Source organism: Marmota flaviventris, chromosome 1 (assembly GCF_047511675.1).
Source record: "Marmota flaviventris isolate mMarFla1 chromosome 1, mMarFla1.hap1, whole genome shotgun sequence".
NCBI classification, from domain to species: domain Eukaryota; kingdom Metazoa; phylum Chordata; class Mammalia; order Rodentia; family Sciuridae; genus Marmota; species Marmota flaviventris.
The window spans coordinates 137,334,091-137,358,347 of record NC_092498.1 but is presented as its reverse complement, the minus strand read 5'-3'; the positions used below and the strand labels follow the sequence as shown (position 1 = coordinate 137,358,347).

Below are 24,257 nucleotides of genomic sequence, written 5' to 3'. Positions count from 1 at the left end.
CCATGTTGCTCTATCACTGCAATTACGGCAACTTATCTTGGAGGATAACAAACGGATCTGACAGTAGAGTATCTGGAAGTCCAGGAAAGAGTGGGAATGAGCCAACAGATATTTACTGTTCACTGTGTGCTAAGCATTGTCCTAGGCATCAGGGACTGGTAAACTGACAGGGTCCTGTTTTCATATGAAAGAACAGTAATTAGGTAAACATAAATTATTAAATATAATTTTATAAGTTAGTAAAATTAAAGAATCTGCACCCCAGGCATTGTCACTGCTGACGGGTATGGCAACTTCACTTTTCAGAGACCCCTGATGGACTTCACAGGCCTGACCAAGCTGCCCCTATCTCTGCACGACCCACCCCCCATTCCTGGACAACCAGAGGAGATGCAGCCACTTCGTGAGGAGGCGACTCCTAAATCCAGAGACAGGCCGAGCTGGTGCCAGTGCGGAAGCTGCCTCCCGTCCCAGCTCCCCGAGAGTCGCAGGTGCCTAGAGGAGCTGTGCTGCCGCAGGAAGCCGGGGGCCTGCATCACCACCTCCCAGCTGTTCGGGAAACTGGTGCTGTCCAGACACGCCCTGCAGCTCCTCCTGCTCTACCAGGAGCCCCTGCTGGCCCTGGAGGCGGAGGGCACCAATGATCGATTGCGGCACTGTGCCTATAGGTGCTACACCACCTGGCGCTTTGGCTCCCAGGATGTGGCCGACTTCGCCATCCTGCCCAGCTGCTGCCGCTGGCGGATCCGAAAAGAGTTCCCCAAGAGTGAAGGGCCATACAGTGGTTTCAGGAGTCCTTACTGACGGCACAAGGCTGCAGCAGTCACATTAACATCACTGCTGCTAACACCTACAGCGTCACCTGCAAAGATCTGTGGCCAAATTTTCAGCCAGAGGGAAATGTGCCTTCCTCTCCCACTGCTCTGCACTGCTCTACCAACCAACCCACCAACCTCCACCTGGCCCCAAAGACCAGTGATTCAGATCTAAGTCTCCATTCTGTCTCTAGGAAGTTGTGTGACACCAGTAGACCTTTAACATTTGTATTTCAGTCGCCTTGTCACACAACCTACTATCTTAGAGCTACTGTGAGGACAGACTGAGATGGTGTACGTGGACTGTTGTGAGTGTGTAGAGAGCTTTGCGAACACAGAGCACCTCATCATGAGGTTGGATGGGGATAATATCCAACTAGCAATAAACCCTTGGGGTCCTAGGTGGAGGACCCAGCCAGGATTAAAGGTGCCCACAAACTGTTTGACACTTACCCCTCGAGATCCAAGCTTTCTGTCTCCTTTCCTTGAGTCTAGGAAGCTCTGGGGGCTTTATCAAATAGTGGACGTGATGCTGTGTCAATTTCAAGATGTCAGTCTTAAAAGAGTATGGCAGCTTCCACTTCCTGTCCCTTGGAACTCTTGCTGAGGGGGAAGCCAGCCCCATATGGAATCTGACTGTCCTAAGAACACTCTGCTGGAAGCCCAAGCAGCCGCATGGGGGAGGAAAGTGTCCCCAGCTCATGCCACACAAGCCCAGTCGCCAAGCCTGGGTGAGAAGCAGCCTTCAGGTGATTCCAGACCCTACAGACCTGTGCCTGAAACTGCATGAAACCCCCACGTGAGAAGTGCCCAGTCAACCCAGAGAACCAAGCTGCTGTGTTAAGTCACTAAATTTTTTTTTTAATATTTATTTTTTAGTATTTTTATTTTTTAGTTTTCGGCAGACACAACATCTTTGTTTGTATGTGGTGCTGACAGGCAAGCGCGCTACTGCTTGAGCCACATCCCCAGCCCAAGTCACTAAATTTTTAGGTTGTTTGTTACACAGCCACAGATGCCTGGGAACACAGCCACAGTCCACACCTTCCCTGGTTCTGAGGTTCATAGGGAGCCCCTTGGGAGTATAGGTCTCTGTTGGACAGTTCTAAGAAGGCTGCAGACCAAATCAGGCAACACACCAGCCCAGCCCGGGAAGCCATCAAATCCAGCTGTGTGCTACCCAACACAATGGTCCTATCACTGGAAAAAGCTGCCTTTGTGCCTTAACATCCTAGACTCTGCAATCAGTCAGAATGAGTGCAGCCGGGATGCTGCTTTCAAAGCAACCCACGCCCTAAACGTCACCATTTCTATACATCAACCACCAAGGATATGAAGACAAATAGTCAGGTTTGGGGCCTGTCTCAGGATTTCCTTTCCACGGTTTTGTCATGACCATAGGCTATTTATTTCTAAACAACTATTTCAAAGAATTGTTTAGAAACCACTATGAATAGCATTGAAATACTATGACTGGTGATCTGTGAGTGCTTTTATACTCCAAGACTTTACATTTTGATATTTTTTGAAAAACCAGCAGCTTTCTACTGTATTCATGCAAAATAGCATAAATAAAAACTTTTTTTGAACCAGGGCTTTATCTGGCTTTAAACTCAGGAATCAAATTAATTGTGCCAGATTGAATTTTCCTTTTTGCTACCTTTTCAGGGATATTTTTGTAAAGTTAATTATATATAACTTCATACTTTTTTTTTTTTTTAATGATGGGGATTTGCACATACTAGGCAAACACTCTGTCACTGAGCTAAACCCCAGCCCAAGAACTGAAATGTTTTACTCCAAGAATTCTATGTAAGAATTCTATGTAACAACTGCAGGTTTCCATTCTGATGGCCTTTGACTCTTTCTACCTTATTTTTGGTGCCTTCTTCGCGGTGTGTTTCTATCACTCTGCTGAGGCCCCAGATGGAGCCATAATTTGGAATAGCAAATAATCACTGGATCCTTCTGTTTTCCTTCATCTTCCCCACGGATGCTCTGGGTGCAACATGATGTGCTACTGGACTGTGAAATGTCTGAACTTCCTACAGTACCTGGGATCATATTAGTATTTTTATTTTTAGTCTATTACATACAATATTGTTGCCAAAGGCAACCGAGCGCATATTAGGTAGGCATTAATTTGCCTTAAGTGGGGGGCATTCTTCTATTATGGTACACGCACAGCCTTCACCACTTCCCACTTCATCCTGTGTCAGAGGGAGGAGGTCTGCTTTCCTGCTGTGGACATGCTGACTTTATATAGAACTGATAATGGCTGGGCTTTACTCTCTTAAGGGACTCATTTTTAAATCCTTCCAAATTCTAGATTGGTAATGCAGATATTCTTGATCGTTTTGATAATTCAAAAAAAAATGATGGATAACTTATTTATTTAAACCTTCTTTTTCTGTTTTTTTTTTTCCTTCAGAATATCCCCAAATCAGAGTTAACACATTCATTTTCACATTCACTTAATAAAATATTCATAAAAATGTCACTGGAGACCAATGACAGATAAGACTGCTGCTCTTATGGGGATATAAAAAGATGGACATGAATAAAATGATTCAAGCAAATGCACATTTGCAATTTGTGATGAGTTATGATGAAGAAGGCAAATGATCATTTCAGAGTCTGTAAGAGAAGACTCTAATGTATTTGGGGAGATCATAAAAATCCTTCTTGAGGAAAGAACAAAGTTTAGCTAAAAGCTGACATAAGTACTATTAACTAGGTGAATGGGAGGGAGCATTTTAGGTAGAAAGACTGGCATGTGCAAAGGTCCCAGGGCAGAAAAGCCATAGCAGGTTTGCTGCATTTGAAGAAGACCTATATGACTGTACCCTAAATAGCATGGGGAGTACAGCATGAAACAAGGACTTGTAGGCTACGGTAGAGTTGACTGTATCCAAGGGACAGCCATGAAGGGTTTTAAGCAGGAGCCTGATAAAATCATATTTAATTTTTAAAAGAACTCAGATTGCTATGTGGGAAAGAAATAGGAGTGGTGATAGATCTGGTTTAAACATTCATTTCAGCCTTTCCCACTTCATGAAACGTTTGCCCCAATACGCAGCCAAATGGACTGATTGTCTTTTTTCTCTTCCTCTTGGCAAGTCACGAAAAGATCAGCAGTGAGAGAAAAAGGAGGAAAAGCTTTGGGGAACCTTAATTTTTAGAATATTCCTGTCCCAGCTGGTGGGGATGAGGTCACTTGCTGAGCTTTAGGCCAGAAGCAGGAGTGGACCAAATGGAGAGTCCAAGGTCAGTCAGCAGAACCAATGAGGTGTTCCACCTTGGGGCAGAAGACCTAAAATCAAGGTCTCATGTTACACAGTGCCTCAGCACCCAGGAGAACCAGGAGGCCCTAACAAGCCTTCATACAACTCCTCTCCCCAGTCCTCCCTCGGAAAAGGTCACCTTCTCAGCAGCCTGCCTCATCAAACGGACCAGATGCAGCTCCTGCTTCTCCCATGGAACTGTCCCAGCGAACCAATCACATCCTCCTGTGGTGATACCCTGGTGACACAAAGCCTGCTTCCCACTGGCTCTGCTCACTCACTGTGTTCCCAAGTACTCCTACAGGCACGTGTGTCCTCTGAGCTGTGAGTGTGCATGACTAATAAATGGCTGCCATCTACCTGTCCAGCATCGGGCGTTGTTTGCTCGGCTCCCCCAAAACCCCAGGGTGGGTCCCTCCTCCTCCTCACCAGTGGGGTGAGAAGAGTGATTAAAACATCCTTGAGTCCAGGCCAACCAGGAGCCCTCAAAAATCAGAGGCTGGGCCTGCCTCTGCCCAGGCATTGACAGCACAAAGCCAACGAGGAACCGTGGTCTCGCTGAAATGATCCATCTGCGCCCCTGGGGGCGTCACTCTCTGCTGCTTTTATGTGTCTCAGCCCATATTCAAGTCCCGAGACTTGTCAGTCATCCTGGGAATCCTGGAGGTCCTGATTCCACTCCTCTCTTCTGAATGGACTTGGAAACCACTCTCCTCTTGCCCCTTTGGTCTCCTATTTCTCAGTCCTAGAGGGTTATGAATCACATTTCCTAATAAGTGAGAATCCATAGGGAGGATTCTGCCTTCCTAACATCCTGGGCTCTTTTAATGAATTATCAAGGTCACGCGAGCCTGAGTCTACCTGCATCAGAGGAAGAGAGGAGGTGGCCGACAAGGTGACTTGCCATTTTAACCAAGTAACAGTTACACTGGACCAGCTTGGATAAGGGTCAACGCAAACTGACAGGGCCTGATGAGAGCCTGTTAGTGTGGGGTCACAGGGGTTGACATTTTATTTCCTCCAGCAAATGAGAAGCTCCCATTGGCCAAGAACTCATCTTGATTTTGTGTCCCCTACATGCTTATGTGAACACACGAGTACAGTGGACACTGGACACAGGCCTCCTGGCTCAAATCCTGGCTTGGCCACCTAGCATGGAGCCTCGGGTGGCTCATCATGTCTAACCATGTGAGCGCTTATTATCTAGATGGTATCCAAAGGCCACTCGGGAGCTGTAGACTCATACATCTAGCCAGCTCTGGATATTCTACTCAAATAGTTTAGAGGCATCTTGAACAGGCAGGAGAGAGAAAGCACGGTGTCTGCTCCATCACCCCACCCCCGTATGCGCTTCCAGAACTTCCAAGTCGCAGTTTGTAGTACAACTGCCATTGGCTCAATTTCCCAACCAAAAATGCAGAGCATAGCACCGCCATCCCTCTCCTCCTCCCCATTCTATCAATATTATCAGTTCCTTCAGCAAACACTGACTGACACCCTGGCCCTCGTCAGTGCTAGGGATAAAGAGGAGAGCAGGCCAGGCCCTCCCTCGCCTAGTGGGACAGATGGCAATCCACGCTTAAGGAAGTGGGGGTGAGGATAGCCAGAGACCAAGAATTTCACGAAATGAGCAGGTGCATGACAGGAACGATGGAGTTACCTGGGTCAGGGTCAGGGACACTCTCCAAAGAAGGGACCTTTATGCCTGATGTGAATATCAGGAAGGAGCCAGCTGTGACAAACTGGAGGAAGGGCATTCTGGACAAAGGGACAGAAAAGGCGAAGTGGGAAAGAAACAAGTGTGCCCCAGGAACAGTGAGATGCCAGAGTGCTTGCATGTTTAAGACATGGTCCCTGCCTTCTAAGTTCCGCTGAGGGCACAGGCATGGTGCTCTTCTTACTGCCTCATAGACTACATGATTCCCTGTCACCAAAACAGAAGCTCAAAGAAAGGTGAAATCCACACAGTCAAGCATGATCTCAGCAGCTCTGGAAAGCCTATGAGATGTGAGCGCAGCCTCGCCAGCTGAGGAGCCCGGGACATTCAGTAGGATGGGCAGACGCATGTCTAATAGGCCAGTAGCATGAGCCAGGCCCAGAAAGAAATGGCAGAGTAAATGCAAACACACATGGACCCGAGTCTGCTCCAGGATGGGAAAACTGTGGGCGAGGGCTAAAGAGGGACAGACTGGGAAACCTTCAAAAGAAAAGGGCTGAGGTACGCGAGCCTGTTACAAAGTTGCCAAAGGCCATTCCTGGGCTGACAGGGGACTGGAGGAAAGCAGTGACTTCAGACAGCCGTGGGGATGATGGTCTATCAGAAGTCTGCTGGGATCACATGGGAGTGACTGGTGAGCCCCGTGGACCACTGAATTAGCGTTAGTGATGGAGATGAAGGGAAGAAGCTGGAAAATTACTTTTAAAACTTCCCAAAAGTCCAACAGTAAGAAGTTGGTTAAATAAATGAAGACACTTCCACGTAACAGAGGAGTACACAGCTATTTAACATGATGCCACTAAAGGGCAATTAGGATGTTCGAGGCAGAACACAACACGATGACCCTTTTGGCTTGAGAAGACTGTGAGCCTTAATTAGAACTCTGTTTTTCTTGTTTGTTTTGTTTTTTAATTTTCCTGCAATGATAGTTGTTAAAAACCTTTAACCCTGAATGCACAATTAAGGAAGACGAGAATCACCTAGCTCCTCATTGAAATATATCATGGATAAATACAAATCAGTCTTTCAGAGATGTCAGAAAAGGTTAGTAGCATTTTCTAAAATCCAGAAATTCAACTTAAAAGCCATCTTTTGAGTTTTCCCCTTTGTGATTTGGGACAGGTAGCTCAACAAGACCTGACATGGGACTAGCACTATATTTCTCTTCTCCTTAATTGTAACAAATATATTTTGAATACAAAATCTAATGCTTGAGTTTGGCAGTTCATCAAAAGGTTGAGCACAGAATTGCCACATGGTTCATCAACTTCATTTCTGGACATATGCCCTGAGGAACTGAGAGCAAGCAAATAGGGACCTGTAGCTGAGTGTTCACAGCAGCATATGGACACCAGCCTAAAGGTGGAAACAACTCAACAGATTAATGGATCACAAAATGAAGTCCATCCACAGAGTGGAATGTTACTTGACCACAAAAAGGAACAAGGTTCTAGCTGGGCACAGTGGGGCACAGCTGAAATCTCAGTTACCTGGGAAGCTGAGGCAGGAATACCACAAATTCTAGACCATTCTGACAGCAAGACCCTGTCTCAAAATAAAATTTAAAAGAGGTGGGGATGTAAGCTCACTTGGGGAGTGCTTGCCTAGCAGGTCCTGGGTTCAATCCTCATACCCCTCTAAAAGAAAAGAACGGGGTTCTGAGACATGCTACGGCATGAATGAACCTTGAAAAAATGCTAAGTGAAATCAGCAAGATTCAAAAAAGACAAATATGGTATGATTTCACTGATATGAACTATCTACAACAAACAAATTCAGAGAGGCAGAAGGTTTGAACAGAGATGATCAAAGGTGGAGGGAAATGGGTTGGGAGTTACTCTTTTGTTGGGAGTTACTATTGTTTTACAGACAGGGGATTGAACCCAGGGCCACATGTATGCTAGGCAAGCACTACCACTGAGCTCCATCCCCAGCCACGAGTTAGTATGGTTACAGAGCTCCTGTTTGGGATGATGACAAAGTTCTGGAAATGGACAACGGTGATGGTTGTGCAATACTGTGAATATATTTAATGGCACTAAATTGTATACTTTCAAATGGTTAGAATTGTAATTTCATGTCATGTACATTTACCACAATTTTTTAAATTAAAAAAAAGAAACCCTTTATTGCTTTGACAATTGTGAGATTTTGACATTTTATGTAATAAGAAAAAGATACTGTTTTGCAGTCTTTTAGTCTGTCTCAATTGCAGGCTTGGGTCAGTTTGCTGGTCATATTTCCTTGTGTCCTTAAGGCATATTAACATATCTTGTTAAGAAAATATTCCAGAAACCCAACATGACCAGAAAACCAGGAGAATTTGCCAACAAGAAGGCATAAGCCAGTGGGTGATGGGTATAAATCTAACCTTTGGCTTTCTTAGGGTGAAACGCAAGGCCTGACCCTGCCTGAGGCCCTGACTTTACCACCACTGCACTATTTCTGCTGACCTGAGGGCAACAGGTCTGCATACAGCTTTAGTCAAAGCGCTAAAGCACGAGGACATGAAGCAGGCTTGCATGTGGGAGGGCGCCAGCCCCTGTGCCAGCCAGAGTTGGAGGATTGCCCAGCATAGCCCCTGGACGCGGCCTTTGCTTGCTGTTTCACTTGTGTTATTAGCTCCCGTGTCACCCTGAGAGCAATGGGACTCTGCCTCCAAGGAGGGTGTGTGGGAAACCTGCCATCGCAGGCAACTTACTGGTAATTACTGTGAGTACTGTGCCAGGTGGAGGCTTTTGAAAGTGTCACAGAGGCCCCATCAGAAAAGGGCTGGAACAAGTTGTCCTGGAAGGGAAGGTGGCACCTAAGGGAACTCAGCAAGGGCTGAAGGAGCTGCCTCACAGAAGCAGAGCCAATGTAGACGACAAGCAAAGGGCGAGAGGCTAGACAGCAGAGCGCTTTAGAAGGCAGGGTGTCCCTGTGGGAAACCCACTTTAGGTAAGCTGATCTAGAGCGAGTTGCAGAATAAGTAATGGATGGGGGTGAGTGGGTTTTGCTTTACAAAGGGACTCATAACAAGATAAGAGTCCTTTCAATAGCATTTGAAAAATTATAAAAATCAAGTCTCCTTTTTTAGGACCTTCTCTACCAAAGAGACAGAGGGATGTTCACAGCCCAGCTAGGAAGCTGAGACCACTCTAGAACTCATCTTATCTTTCCTGTTTGCAAGAGGAAAGGATTGAGTACTCTTAATCCCAAGATGCTCTCTTCACTGTATAAAATGAGATCAATGTGTACTTGACATTAAGCTCATGCAAACTGCTTAGCATACCACCTAGTAAATGGGTGCACTGTGTTAGGTAAAATCAAAGTCCACGCCATGACCTTGAAGGCCCAATTTGATCACCTCTGACTACTCCTCAGGACCTCAGCTCACACCCCTGCTCCTGACCCACTATGCTCCTTTCATACTGACCTTCTTTCTCTTCCTAGAACATATCAAGCTCTTCCCCACCTCAGGGCCTTTGCATTTGCTATTCTCTCTGCCTGGAATACTTTTCCCTGAGATTTTTCAGAAAAAAAAAAAAAAAAGGCTCTTTCCTGACATCCAGCTATCAGCTCAAATACATCTTTTTTAAAGAGAGCTATCTCCAAGCTAACAGATACATAGAGAATTCAATACCCAGCCAGGAAGTCCTTTCTCTTAGAGTGCACATGGAACATTTATACAAATAGACTTGCATGTATTTCCTCAGTACATCCCAACATATATTATGATACAGAACAGGTTATCCAACCACAGAAACTAGAAATTCATTTAAAAATAGATTTTAAAATGTTGGGAAATTTACTAGATACATTAGCTATTGCTAAATGACTCTTGGAAATATCTAGAACTGAACAATGAAAATGTTACATGTCAAAACTGGTGGGAGGTGGGTAAATAGCACCTCAAAGGGAGTGTACAGGGGCTAGAGTTGTGGTTCAGTGGTAGAGCACTCATATCACACATGTGAAGCATTGGGTTCAATCCTCAATGCCACATATAAATAAATAAAATAAAGGTATTGCGTCCATCTGCTGAACTTAAAAAAAAAATTTTTAAAAAGGGAGTGTAAAGGGCTGGGGTTGTGGCACAGTGGTAGAGTGCTCACCTAGCACATGTAAGCTCTGGGTTCAATCCTCAGCACCACAAAAAAATAAATAAAATAAAAGTATTGTGTTCAACTACAACTAAAAAAAAAAACAAAGAGGAGTATACAATATTACATACATCTGTCAGGAAACCAGAAAAGTCAGAAAAGAAATAAGTTAAGCATTCAATCTAAAATACTGGAGAAAGGATAACACAACCAGCTGGGAGAAATTTGAGGAAAATAATAAATATTAGGGCAGAAATCAATGAGATGCAGAATACATGAAACAACTAACAAAAGTCCTATGAAAAAAAATCAGTAAGTTGCAAGTCTTGCCAGAGATGTGTCTCAGAAAAAGAAAAAAAAAAAAAAAAGCAATAAACTACAGAATTAAAAGACAGCACAACTCTAGTTAAACAGAATTTTTTTAAATTAAAGTTAAACAGCTTCCCCGATTGCCCTCTTCCCTTCATTGTCTATTGTTGTTCCCTTCATTGTCTGTTGTCTTGGCTTGGAATATAAGCTCCCGAGACAAGGACTTTGCTTGGCTCACAAATAAACACCAAGCCCCAAGAACAGAGTCTTGCACAGGCTCAGCCCGAACAGCTACTCATGAATGCAAGGGTCAACGTCCCCAAAGAGCTGGCGCTGTGAGGCCAGATAAGTCCTTCCTATAGCAGACTTCTGATTGTCTTCGTTGGATCTGCAAAGGTGGAAGGATGCCTGCAAGCCAGACCTGAGAGGAATGGATCTGATGGAATCGATGGCTCAGTGCTACTCCAGGCTACTGCTGGAGCTATTCAAAGAACTAGGAACTTCTGCTATGTAATTTTGCATAACAGGAAGAAAAAAAAAAGAGAGAGAAAAGTGTAGAGAGAGGTGATGGGAGGGGAAGGGAGGGGAGGGAGGAATAGGAAGGGTAGCAGAATACAATAGACACTAATATGGCTGTATATATAAATGTGGCTGTAAAACCAATGTGATACTGCAATCTGTACACGTGGAAAAAAAAGAATTCATACCCCACTTGAATCAAATGTATGATATGTCAAGATCATTGTAATGCTTTGAGCAACTAATAAAAAAAAAAAAAGAAAAAGAAAAAGAAACTAGGAACTTCTGGCTCAGTGAACCACACCTGTGCACAGCCCGGTGTGAAGAGAAAGGAGAGAAACGGTTTGACAGTTCCTTAAAAATTCAAACAAAAGATTATCAGATAATCCAGCAAATCCACTCCTAGATACAAACCCAAGAGAACTGAAAACAGGGATGCAGAAACCTGCACACTCGTGTTCACAGAAGCACTGTTCACTACAGTCAAAGGTGGAAACTGCCCAATGTCCATCAGCAGGTGAAAGGATAAACACAATGTGATATGTTCATACAATGGAGTATTATTCAGCCACAAAAGGGAAGGCGTACTGATCCATGCCACAGTGTGACGAACCTCCAAGACAGTATGCCCAATCAAAGTAGATGGACACAAAAGGTCACACATTTTATGATTCCATTTATAGGAAAAACCCAGGGTAGGTGGTTCCAAAGAAACAGAAAGCTAGGGGCTCAGGAAAAGGTTTGTGGGTATAAGGTCTCCTTTTGGGGTGATAAAAATGTTTTATAACCAGCAGAGGAGCAGCTGCATGACACTGTGAATGTACCAAATGCTACTGAACTGTTCACTTGAAAATGGTTAATTTTCTACTGTACACTTAAAAATTTGTTGAGCCAGACATGGTGGCATATGCCTGTAATCCCAGCAGCTCGGGAGCTGAGGCAGGAGGATCAAAAGTTCAAAGCCAGCCTCAGCAAAAGCAAGGCCCTAAGCATCTCGGTGAGACCCTGTCTCTAAATAAAATACAAAATAGGGCTGGGATGGGGCTCAGTGGTGGAGTGCCCCTTGGTTCAATCCCCTGTACTCCGCCAAAATTAAATTTGTTGAGAATAGATCGTATGTTAACTCTTGAAAAAAAATTAATAAAAAGGTTAATTTTATGTTATACGACTTTTACCTCAATTGAAAGAAAATAAATAAATGAAGAGTAAAGTAGTACTAAAACCCACATTTGGCCAGATGACTTGAGTGTTATAATCAACAGCTAGAGCTCAATATTACTATCCTAGAATAAACTGCCATCATGACACAAGAATAAATCTTGAAATTTTCCCCAAGAGTTTAATTATTACTTCAATTTTATTATTATTTTACAAACCAATTATTTCAATTTGACTTTTCTTATTTAGGAGCATTAACTCCTTAGCACCATCACCTGCTGGACCACTCCTGGGATGGCTCACGTGAACATCTGGATACTGAGGAGACGCTCTTCCAAATGTTCTAATGTGGCACTAAGAGGTTTGTTTGGTTGGCTCTGCCAGGATGGGACATCCCTGATAATGATGTGGCCATCTGCTATGACTGTTATATGTCCCCCCAAAATTCAGGTGTTACCAAAGTGATAGTATCAAGAAGCAGGGTATTTAAGAAGGGATTGGGCCAGAAGGGTACCTCCCTCAGGAATAGAATTGAGCCCTTACAAGAGGCTTCACACAGCATGTGGCTGGCTTGCCCTTCCAGCTGCCACTACTCCAGCACTCAACCTTCATGGCGCCATCTTGGAAGAAGAGAGCAGCCCTCACAGATCCTGCCAGCACCTTGACCTCACACTTTCCAACCTCCAGAACTTTGAGAAATAAATGTCTGTCCTTTATAAACTACCCAGACTGTGGTATTCTGTCACAGGAACGCAAATGGATGAAGCTACCACCAACCTATTAAGTTTTCCTTCCTGCTAGACTGTACCTGACCATGGTAAAGACCTGCTTCTTCTTCTAACTCCATACTTGAAAACTGGATTGATGGTGATGATGTAATTTCATTTAAACAATCCAACAAATTGAAAGCTTTGCACCCTGCTTGAAGATATTTTCTGAATGTTTTCAAAAGCAATTTGATTTCTTTTCATATTTTAAATTTCAAATATCTTTGTATCTATTGCATTATAATTATTATGTAGTCAAAAAAATCTCTCCCGTGTCTGTTAATTGATTTTTCTATCAAACCGTTGGAAAGTTCCTAGATATTACTTTGAAAATAAAAGTTTCCCATCATCTTTATGCTTTTTTCTATTTTAGCAATAATAAATCTAAATGGTATAAACTATTGATAGGCTTTCAACATATAAAGTACCTAAGAATATATTTTTTCCCACTGCAGTTACAACTAGAATGCTCACCTACATTAGAAAGTGAATGTTTACATATGGAAGAATCTAGTGACAAGACTTCCTCAGGTGGATGCTCTGACTGGCAATGACGGTTACTTACATGATGCCCAATCACTGCTCTCCCACAAGTTCAGAGATGCCAGCACTGAGGTTGAAGTAGACATGTGACTACTTGACCTCCAGAGCTGAGTCCAAAACCAAAGCCAAATGGCAGACTTGGGCCAATCAGGGGCTTAGGTTGATTGCGTTTAGTCGCTGGAGGCAGGGAGGGAGGAGGTGAGCATTCTGCATAATTCTCAGGGTAGGAAAGAGGCAACTTTTATCCCTCAACTGACCCAAAGAAAGTGGCTGCAATTTGTCATCCTTCTTCCCACTGAATTTCCTACTGGAGAGAGTGGAATTCACTGGGTGGAAAAAAACAGAAAAGGGGAAGTAAATAAAGAAAGGGTCAGGGTGCTGTGCTCCACAAACACTTCCTGCTGGTTGTGCTGAGAAACTGCCTACCAGGCAGCCTGTACAACTCAGCACAGTTCATGTCACATGAGCCTAACACTTGAGAGTTATAGAACTACTCAGAGGACAGTGCTCTGTTTTTTAACAGCTCCATTTAAGGGTAGAAAAGAATTGGGAAAAACCCCTAGAGAATGCTTTGTGATTTGCTTATGTGAACTTAGATGTTATTCTTATCAATAACACCTCAATAGTTTGGGAGGCTGAAGAGTCTTGGGACCCTTCTCTCTTCAGAGAAGACTAATAACAACTATCATCAACTATTTTTGCATGGTGGATAGAGGGACACACGGTGAACCAGGAAAGGTGAGGAAACTTGCAGAATGTTCTATTGGAACTAATGAGTTTGAGGGTTTTTTGTTTGTTTTGTTTATACCTTTATTTTATTTATTTATTTTATGTGGTGCTGAGGATTGAACCCAGTTTCCTACACGTGCTAGGCAAATGCTCTACCTCTGAACTACACCCCAGCCTAAAGAGTTTGAGTTATGACTTGACTATATAATAGGATTCACTGTACTACTCCCATACAGGTGGTCTTCAAAACAGAAATTGCTGTTCAGAGCCAAAGAAACCTGGATCTCCCATTGGTTTGGATTGAGATCTGCTGGAGACTGTTTATTTGAATAATAATTCAGTAATTGTGGAGGAATGAGAAAGATCAACATATTAACAGTCTATATTCCAGAAAACCCTTTTTTATAAGTCACATAAAAGACATGCCTCTGACTCCTTCTGTTGTTTTGTTTTGATTAAACTTCCCATAAGTTACAACATCACAAGAAATGCAGCTGTAGAGGCCACATTTCTTGGAAAGCCCCCCTGCTTCTTGCAACAGCCCTTTATCCTAAAAGATCCAGTTCAAGTTGAGTTGATCCGGGTTTAGCTACCATCTTGAGGGAAGTATGGATGAGTGAGGGGATGAGGGGTGGGTGTTCACAGCTCTGGACCCCTGCTGCCATGTGCCTTCCTGAAGCCAGTCAGTTTAATCCTTCTAAGTTGGCCAGCTCATCCCATTTGCTCTGGACTTTCTCAGGGTTAGCACTGGAAGCTCCATAGCCTAGGAAACTTCTGGGTCACTGACATACCAGATGGCTGATTACCTGTGTGTTTACTTCCCCTGCTTGAAGCTGTACCACATACAAAAGGCAAGCCTGAGTGGCATTAGTCCCTCTTCCTCTTCAGGCTGTCACCTATCATGGCCTCAGTCTTTCTACCATTGACTAGAACTTGAACCTAGTTACTCCAAAAAGTCATTAAGAATGAGGTGAACATTTCTACACTATATTTAAAAAATCTTTCTTTTCCCATTTTTAAGAGGAAAATGTCTAAATTCATATGAATTAAAGTTCTTTCTTAAGCTGGCACTATAGATTCCTGTTGAAAAGTTAAGTATGCATCTATTTCCATCTTATTTCTATCTTATGAAGGTAGACAGGCTATTTTGAAAAGAAGAATTTCAATTAGAAGATAAATCGAAGAATTTCAGACATACAAATATGTGTATTAACTCAGTCTTCCTGACTTACAGCTTCTAGATGTTTTTCTTTCTCTTTTTCATACACATCACATTTGAGAACTAGTTAGTACAATCCTATAGGAGGAATTCTGAAATTTTGTACAGGTATTTTATGGTGCTCACTATGGTTAGAGGGTGTTCAAGCACTTAGGTAGGGACCAGAGATATATTCCACGCATGAATTGAACATCCTGCAAAAAGAAGGGCTATCCTATATTCGGCTCAACTTTCTTTCTTTTTTCTTTTTTTTTAAGTTATTTTTTTAACGTTTATTTTATTTATTTATTTTTATGTGGTGCTGAGGATCAAACCCAGCATCTCACACATGCTAGGCAAGCACTGTACCGCTCAGCCCCAGCCCCAGTCCCTTGGTTCAACTTTCGAATGTCCACCAGACATTCATGTTGGTTTAAAATAAAACAAAACCCAAAACAGCTTTTTCAATTTATTTAAACCTACAACCTAATTCCATTTAATTTTAGTCACAAATGTAACTACCACAAGAATTTATAACTATCATATATGTCCGGGAAGTGCTATACTATGTTTTGTTCAAAAATTGATAAGAAAAAATTCAATTAAATTTTTCAAAAATAAAATTAAAAACCCAGCAAACTTAACTAAGAACTGTTACCTTACTTCAGGAAATCACATCACCAGCAGCAATATCACATTTAAGTCATTAAGAAATATCATATTTAAGTCACCAAAAAACACATTTGTAAATGTTACACATGAAGTTATTAAGTGCAAATATGTAACACAGTTTTGAGGATTTTCTTTTTCTTTTTCTTATTTTTTGCACTAAGCATTGAAATCAGGGGCATTTTTACCCCTGAGCTACACTTCCAGTCCTTTTTTGCTGCTGCTGTTGTTGTTTTGAAGAGGGGTCTTGCTAAATTGTTGAGCCTGGCCTTGAACTTGCAATCTTTCTGCCTCAGCCTTCTGGGTAGCTGAGATTGCAGGTGTGCATCTCCATGCCCATCTTGGGATTATTTTTAACTAATTTAGACCCTAATACTTTGAAATGGATGGGAGACCTATGAAATATAGAGATGTTCCTAAATTTTTTAAAAGGGTGTTTCTTAAATGTTAATAAGCTTAAAGAGAAAAGTAGAATACTACAATATGCTACATTTTCTGTAACAACAGGGATTGATCTCTCTCACTCATTCACTTCTCTCTCTCTCTCTCTCTCTCTCTCTCTCTCTCTCTCTCTCTCATACACACACACACACACACACACACACACACACACCAAAGTATTTGCAAAAAGAAAACCCAAAAGGATAAAAACAATAAAAATGGCAACCACTGGATGGAGGGTGACAACAGAATGGCAGGAATGGCAATGTGACTTCTCTGAACATCTCTTTTAAATAGTTTTAAACAAAATAAAATATTTTTAAATTAAAAATAACTTTGAATAGTTTGCCTTTGGAACTACATGTTCAACAAACTGAGTAAAAATCACATGTAATTTCACTATACAGTATTGCAATCCTACATTTAAAATATTTTTGTAGCTTGATGAAATCTGTTGTGCAAATCACAAAAATTATTAAATTTCAGTTACTCCTCATTTTCAGTAACACCAATCACTCCCCATAGGGCTAATGACCTCCCCATTGCCTCTCATACTCAGTCTCTTCCTCCATCCATTCTCTATTCTGCTTTGCCTATCAAAGGATGTGGTCTCCAAAGTTTCCTTACATCCTAGAGACTGAAGGTTGAATATGCTGGGATTTCAAGGCACAGTTATAAAAATAAGTCCAGCTTATCTGCAAGAATATTATCCTTCCCATTTTTTCTATTTCAGTAATCTACAATCCCTCCCACCCACACGGTAGGAGGAAACATTTGCAGCTCCTATATCTCATAAAGGACTTGTATGTAGAGTATATAAAGAACTTTTACAGCTTAAAATAAAAAGACAACCCGATGAAAAAAAAATGGGCAAAAAATCTGAACAAGATAGACAAAGAGCCAATAAGCACATGAAAGGAAGCTCAACATCATTACTCATTATGAAAATGCTAACCAAACATGTATCTACACATATACACACATATTTTAAGTACAGGGACATTATATTTCATATTAATTTATTTGAGGACAACTAAAAGGATGTTAGAAAATATTTACCTTTGCAGGGAACAGTGGTGCACATAATTCCAGGTCCTATAATTCCAGGACCCTAGAAGCTGAGGAAGGAGGATCTCAAGTTCAACAAGGCCACCTTGGGCAACTTAGTGAAACCTTGTCTCAAAATAAAAAATGAAAAAGGCTGGGAAATGTAACTCAGTGGTAAAGTGCCCCTGGATTCAATCCTCAGTAACACATACAAATTTTTATTTTTTAGAGAGAGAGAGAGAGAGAGAGAGAGAGAGAATTTTTAAATATTTATTATTTAGTTTTCAGTGGACACAACATCTTTATTTATTTGTATGTGGTGCTGAGGATCGAACCCAGCGCCCCGCGCATGCCAGGCGAGCACGTTACTGCTTGAGCCACATCCCCAGCCCCACACATACAAATTTTTTAAAATTTATTTTTACTTTTTAAGAGATATTGGGTCTGCTGGGTGTGGTGGCACACACCTGTAATCCCAGCAACTAGGGAGGATGAAGCAGGAAGTTCGCCAGTTCAAAGCCAGCCTCAGCAATTAGTGAGGCACTAAGCAACTCAGTGAGATCCTGTCTCTAAATAATATACAAAAAAGGGCTGAGGATGTGGTCAGTGGTTAAGTGCCCCTGAGTTCAATACCCGGTATGAAAAAGAGAGAGAGAGAGAGAGAGAGAGAGAGAGAGAGAGAGATTGGGTCTAACTGACTTTGCAGAAGAATTCAATTAATCAACAAATATATGAAAAAAATGTTCAACATCTGTAGCAATTAGAGAAATGCAAATAAAAACTACACTGAGATTTCATCTCATCCCAGTCAGAATGGCAATTATCAAGAATACAAGCAACAGGGCTGGGGATGTGGCTCAAGCGGTAGTGTGCTCCCCTAGCATGCGTGCGGCCCGGGTTCGATCCTCAGCACCACATACAAACAAAGATGTTGTGTCTGCTGAAAACTAAAAAATAAATGTTAAAACTCTTTCTCTCTAAAAAAAAAAAAAAAAAAAAAAAAAGAATACAAGCAACAGTAAATGTTGGCAAGGATGTGGGGGAAAAGGTATACTCATACATCGCTGGTGGGACTGAAAACTGATGCAACCATTAAGGAAAGTGGTATGGAGATTCCTCAGAAAATCTGGAATGGAACCACCATTTGACCCAGCTATTCCACTCCTCAGTTTATACCCAAAGGACTTAAATCAGCATACTAGAGGGACACAGCCACATCAATGTTTATAGCAGCTCAATTCACAATAACTAAACTATGAAACCAACCTAGGTGTCCTCCAATAGATGAATGGATAAAGAAAATGTGGTATATGTACACCATGGAATATTACTCAACCTTAAAGAAGAATGAAATTATGGCATTTGCTGGCAAATGGATGAAGCTGGAGAATTTCATGCTAAGTGAAATAAGCCAATCCCCAAAACCAAAGGCCAAATGTTTTCTCCGATATCTGGATGCTAATTCACAATAAGCGGGGCGGAATATGCTACAGAATATAGGAACTTTCGATTAAACAGAGGGGGATGAAGGGAGGGGAGTGGGTATGGGGATAGGAAAGATAGTAGAATGAATCAGACATTATCACCCCATGTGCATGTATGGTTACATGACCAGTGTGATGTAGAATACTCCATTTTTGTATGATGTGTCAAAATGCATTTTATTGTCATGTATAACTAATTAGAACAAATAAAAAGAGATATTGGGTTTGACAAGACTGAGATCCACTGATCTACAGGAAGCACAAAGATGATTATCTGATCAGCATGTGACCTTTTAGAGTCAGAGTTTCGTTTCTATGTTTCACAAAATATTCAGTCAAGGACTCATGGAGAAAAACAGAAAATAAATTTATTGATGCATTGTAATGATACATAATAGAATTCACGATGCTATATCTGTAAATGCATGTAGTGTGATCAGTGTCCTTCCCCAGCACCTTCTCTTTCCCTCCCCTCCATCCTCCCTATTCTTCTCTACTAATCTACCTTCTATTATTATCATTTTAATTAGTGCATTTGAATTCATATATACATTAAAATTTTTAAATATTTCTCACTTTTACTTTCTCCTTATTCTTTATTGAAATGTTCTATTTCTGGATGTACAAGTACACATATATTTGCACATGCATCTGTCATTATGTTATAAACTGATAAATTTCACAATATCTGTATGCCATATAAATGAATCTTACCTTTTTAAATGCCTAAACATGTAAACAATTTTTGGTGAAGACATTCAGGAACAAAGAACATGATCTCGCTGGGCTTTTATGGCTAAAAGCCATTGTAACACACATCAGTCTTACCAAGCTCTACAACCTAATGAAGCCTTATGAACACTTGGGTCTGTCTCTGCTGGCCTCTCATGGTCTAAATGGTCCTAGACTGATAAGCTTTTTACAGTTCTCTGCTCTGCTTTTTATAGGGACTTCATTCTTTTTATGGGCCATTTGTTTATTTATTGCTGCTCTTAGTGGCCTCTGGAAATGCCTCTCATTTCATTCTGACTTCCTGCATTCACATAAACATTTGTTTTAATGACTACACTACTGGTGACATTTTTTTCCCATATTTTTTATTGGTGCATTATAATTATATATAACCTTCTGGTGACATTTTTCATCTGTTAGATCTGAGCACCACAGATGTGGTCTTTTCAATTCCAAGTTTCAAAAGGTACCAGTGTAAGTAAATAATAAGTAAGTCTATGTTATTATTAAGGAGTTATCTCCAGGGCAAAGGTGAGCCAGAAGTGCAGAAACAGGAACTGTAAAACTCGGCAGAATCCCCAGAGGCCCTTTTCTTAACCTCACTCACCTCTGCAGCTCTTTGTCCATCTCTTCCATTTTCTCTTCTGTAGACTCTTCTGGCTTCCTCATGAGCAGGATGGTTACTGTTCCAGTCACCTGCAGAGAACAAAGAGCTGCTTTAATCACAATGCCACAGCCAGAGAGAATCAGACTGGCTGGGTTTAAACCACAGACTGGTTGCCACCTGGTCTAATCAGCTATGGCCAGGAGGAATAATGTTCATTGTTTTGTTACCAAAGTTTTATTACCAACTTTCTTCTCCCTGTTTACTGTTACTAGGGAGGTGTCAATCACATGCTAAAACATTTGCTCTTTTAAGATGTACAACTCAGGGACTTTTAGTCTTTTCACAGTTCAGCAACTATCACTGCTGTTTCATTTCCAGAACATTTTTCATCACTCCAAAAGGAAACCTCCCACTCATTAGCAGTCATCTCCCATCCTTCCTTTCTCCTGGCCTCTGGCACCAATAATCTACTTTCAGTTTCTATAGATTGGCCTGTCCTGGATATTTCCTATGAATAGAATCTTACATCGTGTGATCTTTTATCTGGCTTCTTTCAGCATGTTTTCAGGCCCATTCATGGTGTGGCATGGATCTGGACTTATTCATTTTTGTGGCTGAATAGTGCTCCAATGCATGGACAAGCCACATCTTAGCCATTTACTCATTAACAGACATTTAGGCCATTTCCCCTTTGGGGTTATTAAGAATGTAACTGTGAACATTCAAGTCTTTATATGAATGTATCTTTAAGTCTCTGAGGTACAAACTTAGAAGTGGAATTGTTGGCTGCTATGGTAATGTTTAACATTTTTGAAAATTATCAAATTGACTTCCAAAGCAGCTGCACCACTGTGTATTCTCCAGGGATATGTAAGAGTTCCAGTTTCTCTACACTCTTGCCATCTTTTTTTATTGTCCACCTGTTTATTTATTAGAGCCATGTTAGTGGGGATGAAATGATAGCTTGCGAGTGATTTTGATTTTCACTTCCCTAATGACTAATGAGATCAAGCATCTTTTCAGGTCCTATTGACCATTTATATATTTTCTTTGGAGAAACATTTATTGAATTAACTTCTGCCCTTTTTTTAAACTGGGTAGTCATTTCATTGGTGAGTGGTAAGAATTCTTAGGGATTTAAGATATTAGACATTTATGAGACAGATTTATAAATATTTTTTCCCATTCTCTGGGTTGTCTTTTTACTGTCTTGACAGTTTCAATGAAGAACAAAAATTTTATTTAACTTTAACAAAATAGTACAATTTTTTCCTTTAGTTACTTGTGCTTTAGGCATCCTATCTTAAAAAACAGATCTTTGTAATCTAAGGTCACAAAGATCTGCATCTTGTGCAGATCTTCACTGAAGAGTTTCATAATTTGAACTCTGATATTTAGGTCTTTAATCTGTTTTGAGTTAAATTTTTTATGTGGCAGTAAGTAGGAGTCCAACTTCATTATTTTGCATATGAATATTCAGTGGTCCAATGACACTTTTTTTTATTTCTTTTTTAGTTGTAGTTGGACACAGTACCTTTATTTTACTTATTTATTTTTATGTGGTGCTGAGGATCGAACCAAGGGCCTCGCACATGCTAGGTGATCACTCTACCACTGAGCCACAACCCCAGCCCCCAAAGCCACTTGTTGAAGTCTATTCTTTCCTCATTGAACTGTCTTGCACCTTTATTTATTTTTTTTTTTTTTTGCACCTTTATTTAAAGACAATTTCTATTAGAACTAAATTCCCAAAGTTGTTCAACAACTGACTGCACTCAATAGAGCAAGCAACAAAAAAGCAACTAAATGAGATTAGGATATGTGTATTTGAAAAGCCACGTAATCATTTCCTTGTATTTTATATACATACCAAGAATATACTGGCTAGTATAATGGATATGCTGATTGGGTTATGCCAAACTTGCCAAAAGGTATACTTTAAATGTGTGCAGTTTATTGTTCATCAATAATACCTCACTAATGAAGTTTGGTTTTGGTGGTGGCTTTTCCAGCACTGGGGATTGAAACAGGGCCCTGTGCCTGCTAATCACTGAGCTATACTCTCAGGCCCTAAAGTGATTTTTTTTAAAAAAAAAAAAAAGGTAAGCCAAAACTGATGGTGCATACCTATAATTCCAGTAGCTGGGGAGGCAAGAGGATCACAAGTACAAGGTCAGCCTCAGCAACTTAACGAGGCCCTAATCAACTTAGACCCTATCTCAAAATAAAAAATAAAAAAGGACTGGGGATATAGCAAGAGTGTAAATTCAATATTTTATTTCCCTAATCATTTTTCAGGATCAGCCTCTTGGGATTCGTGATGTAACCAACTAGTGATTCTTGAAAACTTTTATATTTCTTTTAACTGATCTTGCTCCAAAATATAAACAAACCACTTGAATTCAGGATTTATAAGGCTGGGGTTAACTCATTACTATGGGATAAATATTAATGAGGGCTGGACATGTGTTCTGATTCTTAAGGAAAACCATTTTTAAGTCATCTCTCAATGAGGACTTAGAAAATGGACTAATCCTTTTCTACATAGCACTCCCAAGTGCACCAGCCATTTTGGCAGAGACTTCAGCCATCTAGCACCTCCATATCCCTAGCATCAAGAATGCTGCAAGCACACACATGCACTTAAATCTATCACCATCTTTCCTGGGACCATTTTGGATTGAGACAGGTGGCATCTTTGTTCCTCCTTCTAATTTAACAATTCTATGTACAGGGGCAGATGCTATCTTTTGAAAATTTTCTTATTAATGCACCTTTTTATATTTGGAAAACATGGTGGTATGGCTTAGGAATCTGACATCCAAATAGTAAACAAAAATTTCTGTCAAAGATTTTGTACAGAATCTACAAACTAAAAAGCAATTGGACTTGGGATGGAGCATCTGCCTAGCATGCACCAGATGTCAGATTCAATCTCCAGCACTGGGAGAGACCCAGGAAGTAAACAAATGGGAACATTTAGGGGAAGCATGGCACACTGTTTGGAAGAAATAGTGCATTGATTTAAAATGATCATTATAAGTCTACAGTGACATGGAAATTGGGAAGTATGAATCGGAAAATGAAAAGGACTTTGATTACAAACTAAGAAATTACCTGCTAGAATTTGCACTGCATGAAGACAGGATGTTTTGCTTGTTCTGTTCCTGGTCAGTACCTGGCACCTGGAAGATACTTATTAATATTTGTTGAAAGCATTAGTGAAACCAATGTTAAACATTTCTGAAAACAAAGCTGAAGGTGTAACAGTGGTCCACTTTATCTTTTGTACATAGCCCTCCTTGCTCTGAGTCTTATTTTTAAAGGGGCATGTGCTTTTCTCTCTTCTCCCCTCTTCCCCTCCCTAACATGAGGGAGACAGTTATCTTTTCTTCCCCTAGTTAATTGTCCTTGAACACACTCACCACAGGAAGGAGATATCTACCAGACGATCTAAGAAGTGAATTTCAACACACCTTCAGGTTGCACCTGGGATCCCCTGTCAGGACACCCCTGGAATGTAGCCTTTTTTGGGGGGAGGGGGTGAGGACAAGGATTGAACTCAGGGGCACTTGACCACTGAGCCACATCCTCAGCCCTATTTTGTGTGGTCTTTGAATAGCTTCTTTTAAAGCCCAGTTCTCCCTGATAGGCAGAAGCACAGCCTCAGGGACAAGAGATCCCTGTGTTTCTCCTTTGCTAGCAAAGCAATAAATCTTTTTTCCTTTTTCTCAAAACTATATCCTCATTATTCAATTGACACTGGGAACCAGGACCCAGCTTTCCAGTGGTTACAAAGGGAACAAACATTCACGTGGAAAACTGTAGTCCCAAGGCAGAACTATGGTGCTTCCCCACTTGCCCTCTATTCTCCAATTCTCCCTAAAACTGTTCTCCATCCAAGGATGGCCACAGAAACACCTCTCCTGGCCCTGACACTTTCTCCTCCGACCTGCAAATAAGGAAGCATGTGACTTGGAGCAGGGATGTTGGTCTGGCTTCAATTCCAGCAGGAGTATTTTACTGGGCATGAGGCTCCAGCCTGGGGCTCTGAGGACACCCAATACTTAGTCTTTTCCCCCAGAGGCTTAGAAAGCAGCTCTGCCCCAGGTCCCCTATAACAGCCTCCTGGTAGGGGCTGTTCTCTACACCC

General features: G+C 41.3%; 1 protein-coding gene across 3 annotated transcripts in view; it reads left to right on the top strand.

Moving 5' to 3' along the window:
* The window catches only part of P2rx7 (purinergic receptor P2X 7), a 45,564-nt gene extending 41,106 nt beyond the window's left edge, over window positions 1-4,458 (top strand). For all 3 annotated transcript variants that reach the window (XM_027949114.2, XM_034636770.2, XM_027949115.2), the window contains one exon: window positions 307-4,458. In XM_027949114.2, the coding sequence (XP_027804915.2) occupies window positions 307-804 (498 nt within the window). In that variant the 3' untranslated portion in view covers window positions 805-4,458. The remainder of the gene's footprint in view (window positions 1-306) is intronic.
* Window positions 4,459-24,257: the final 19,799 nt, after the last annotated feature.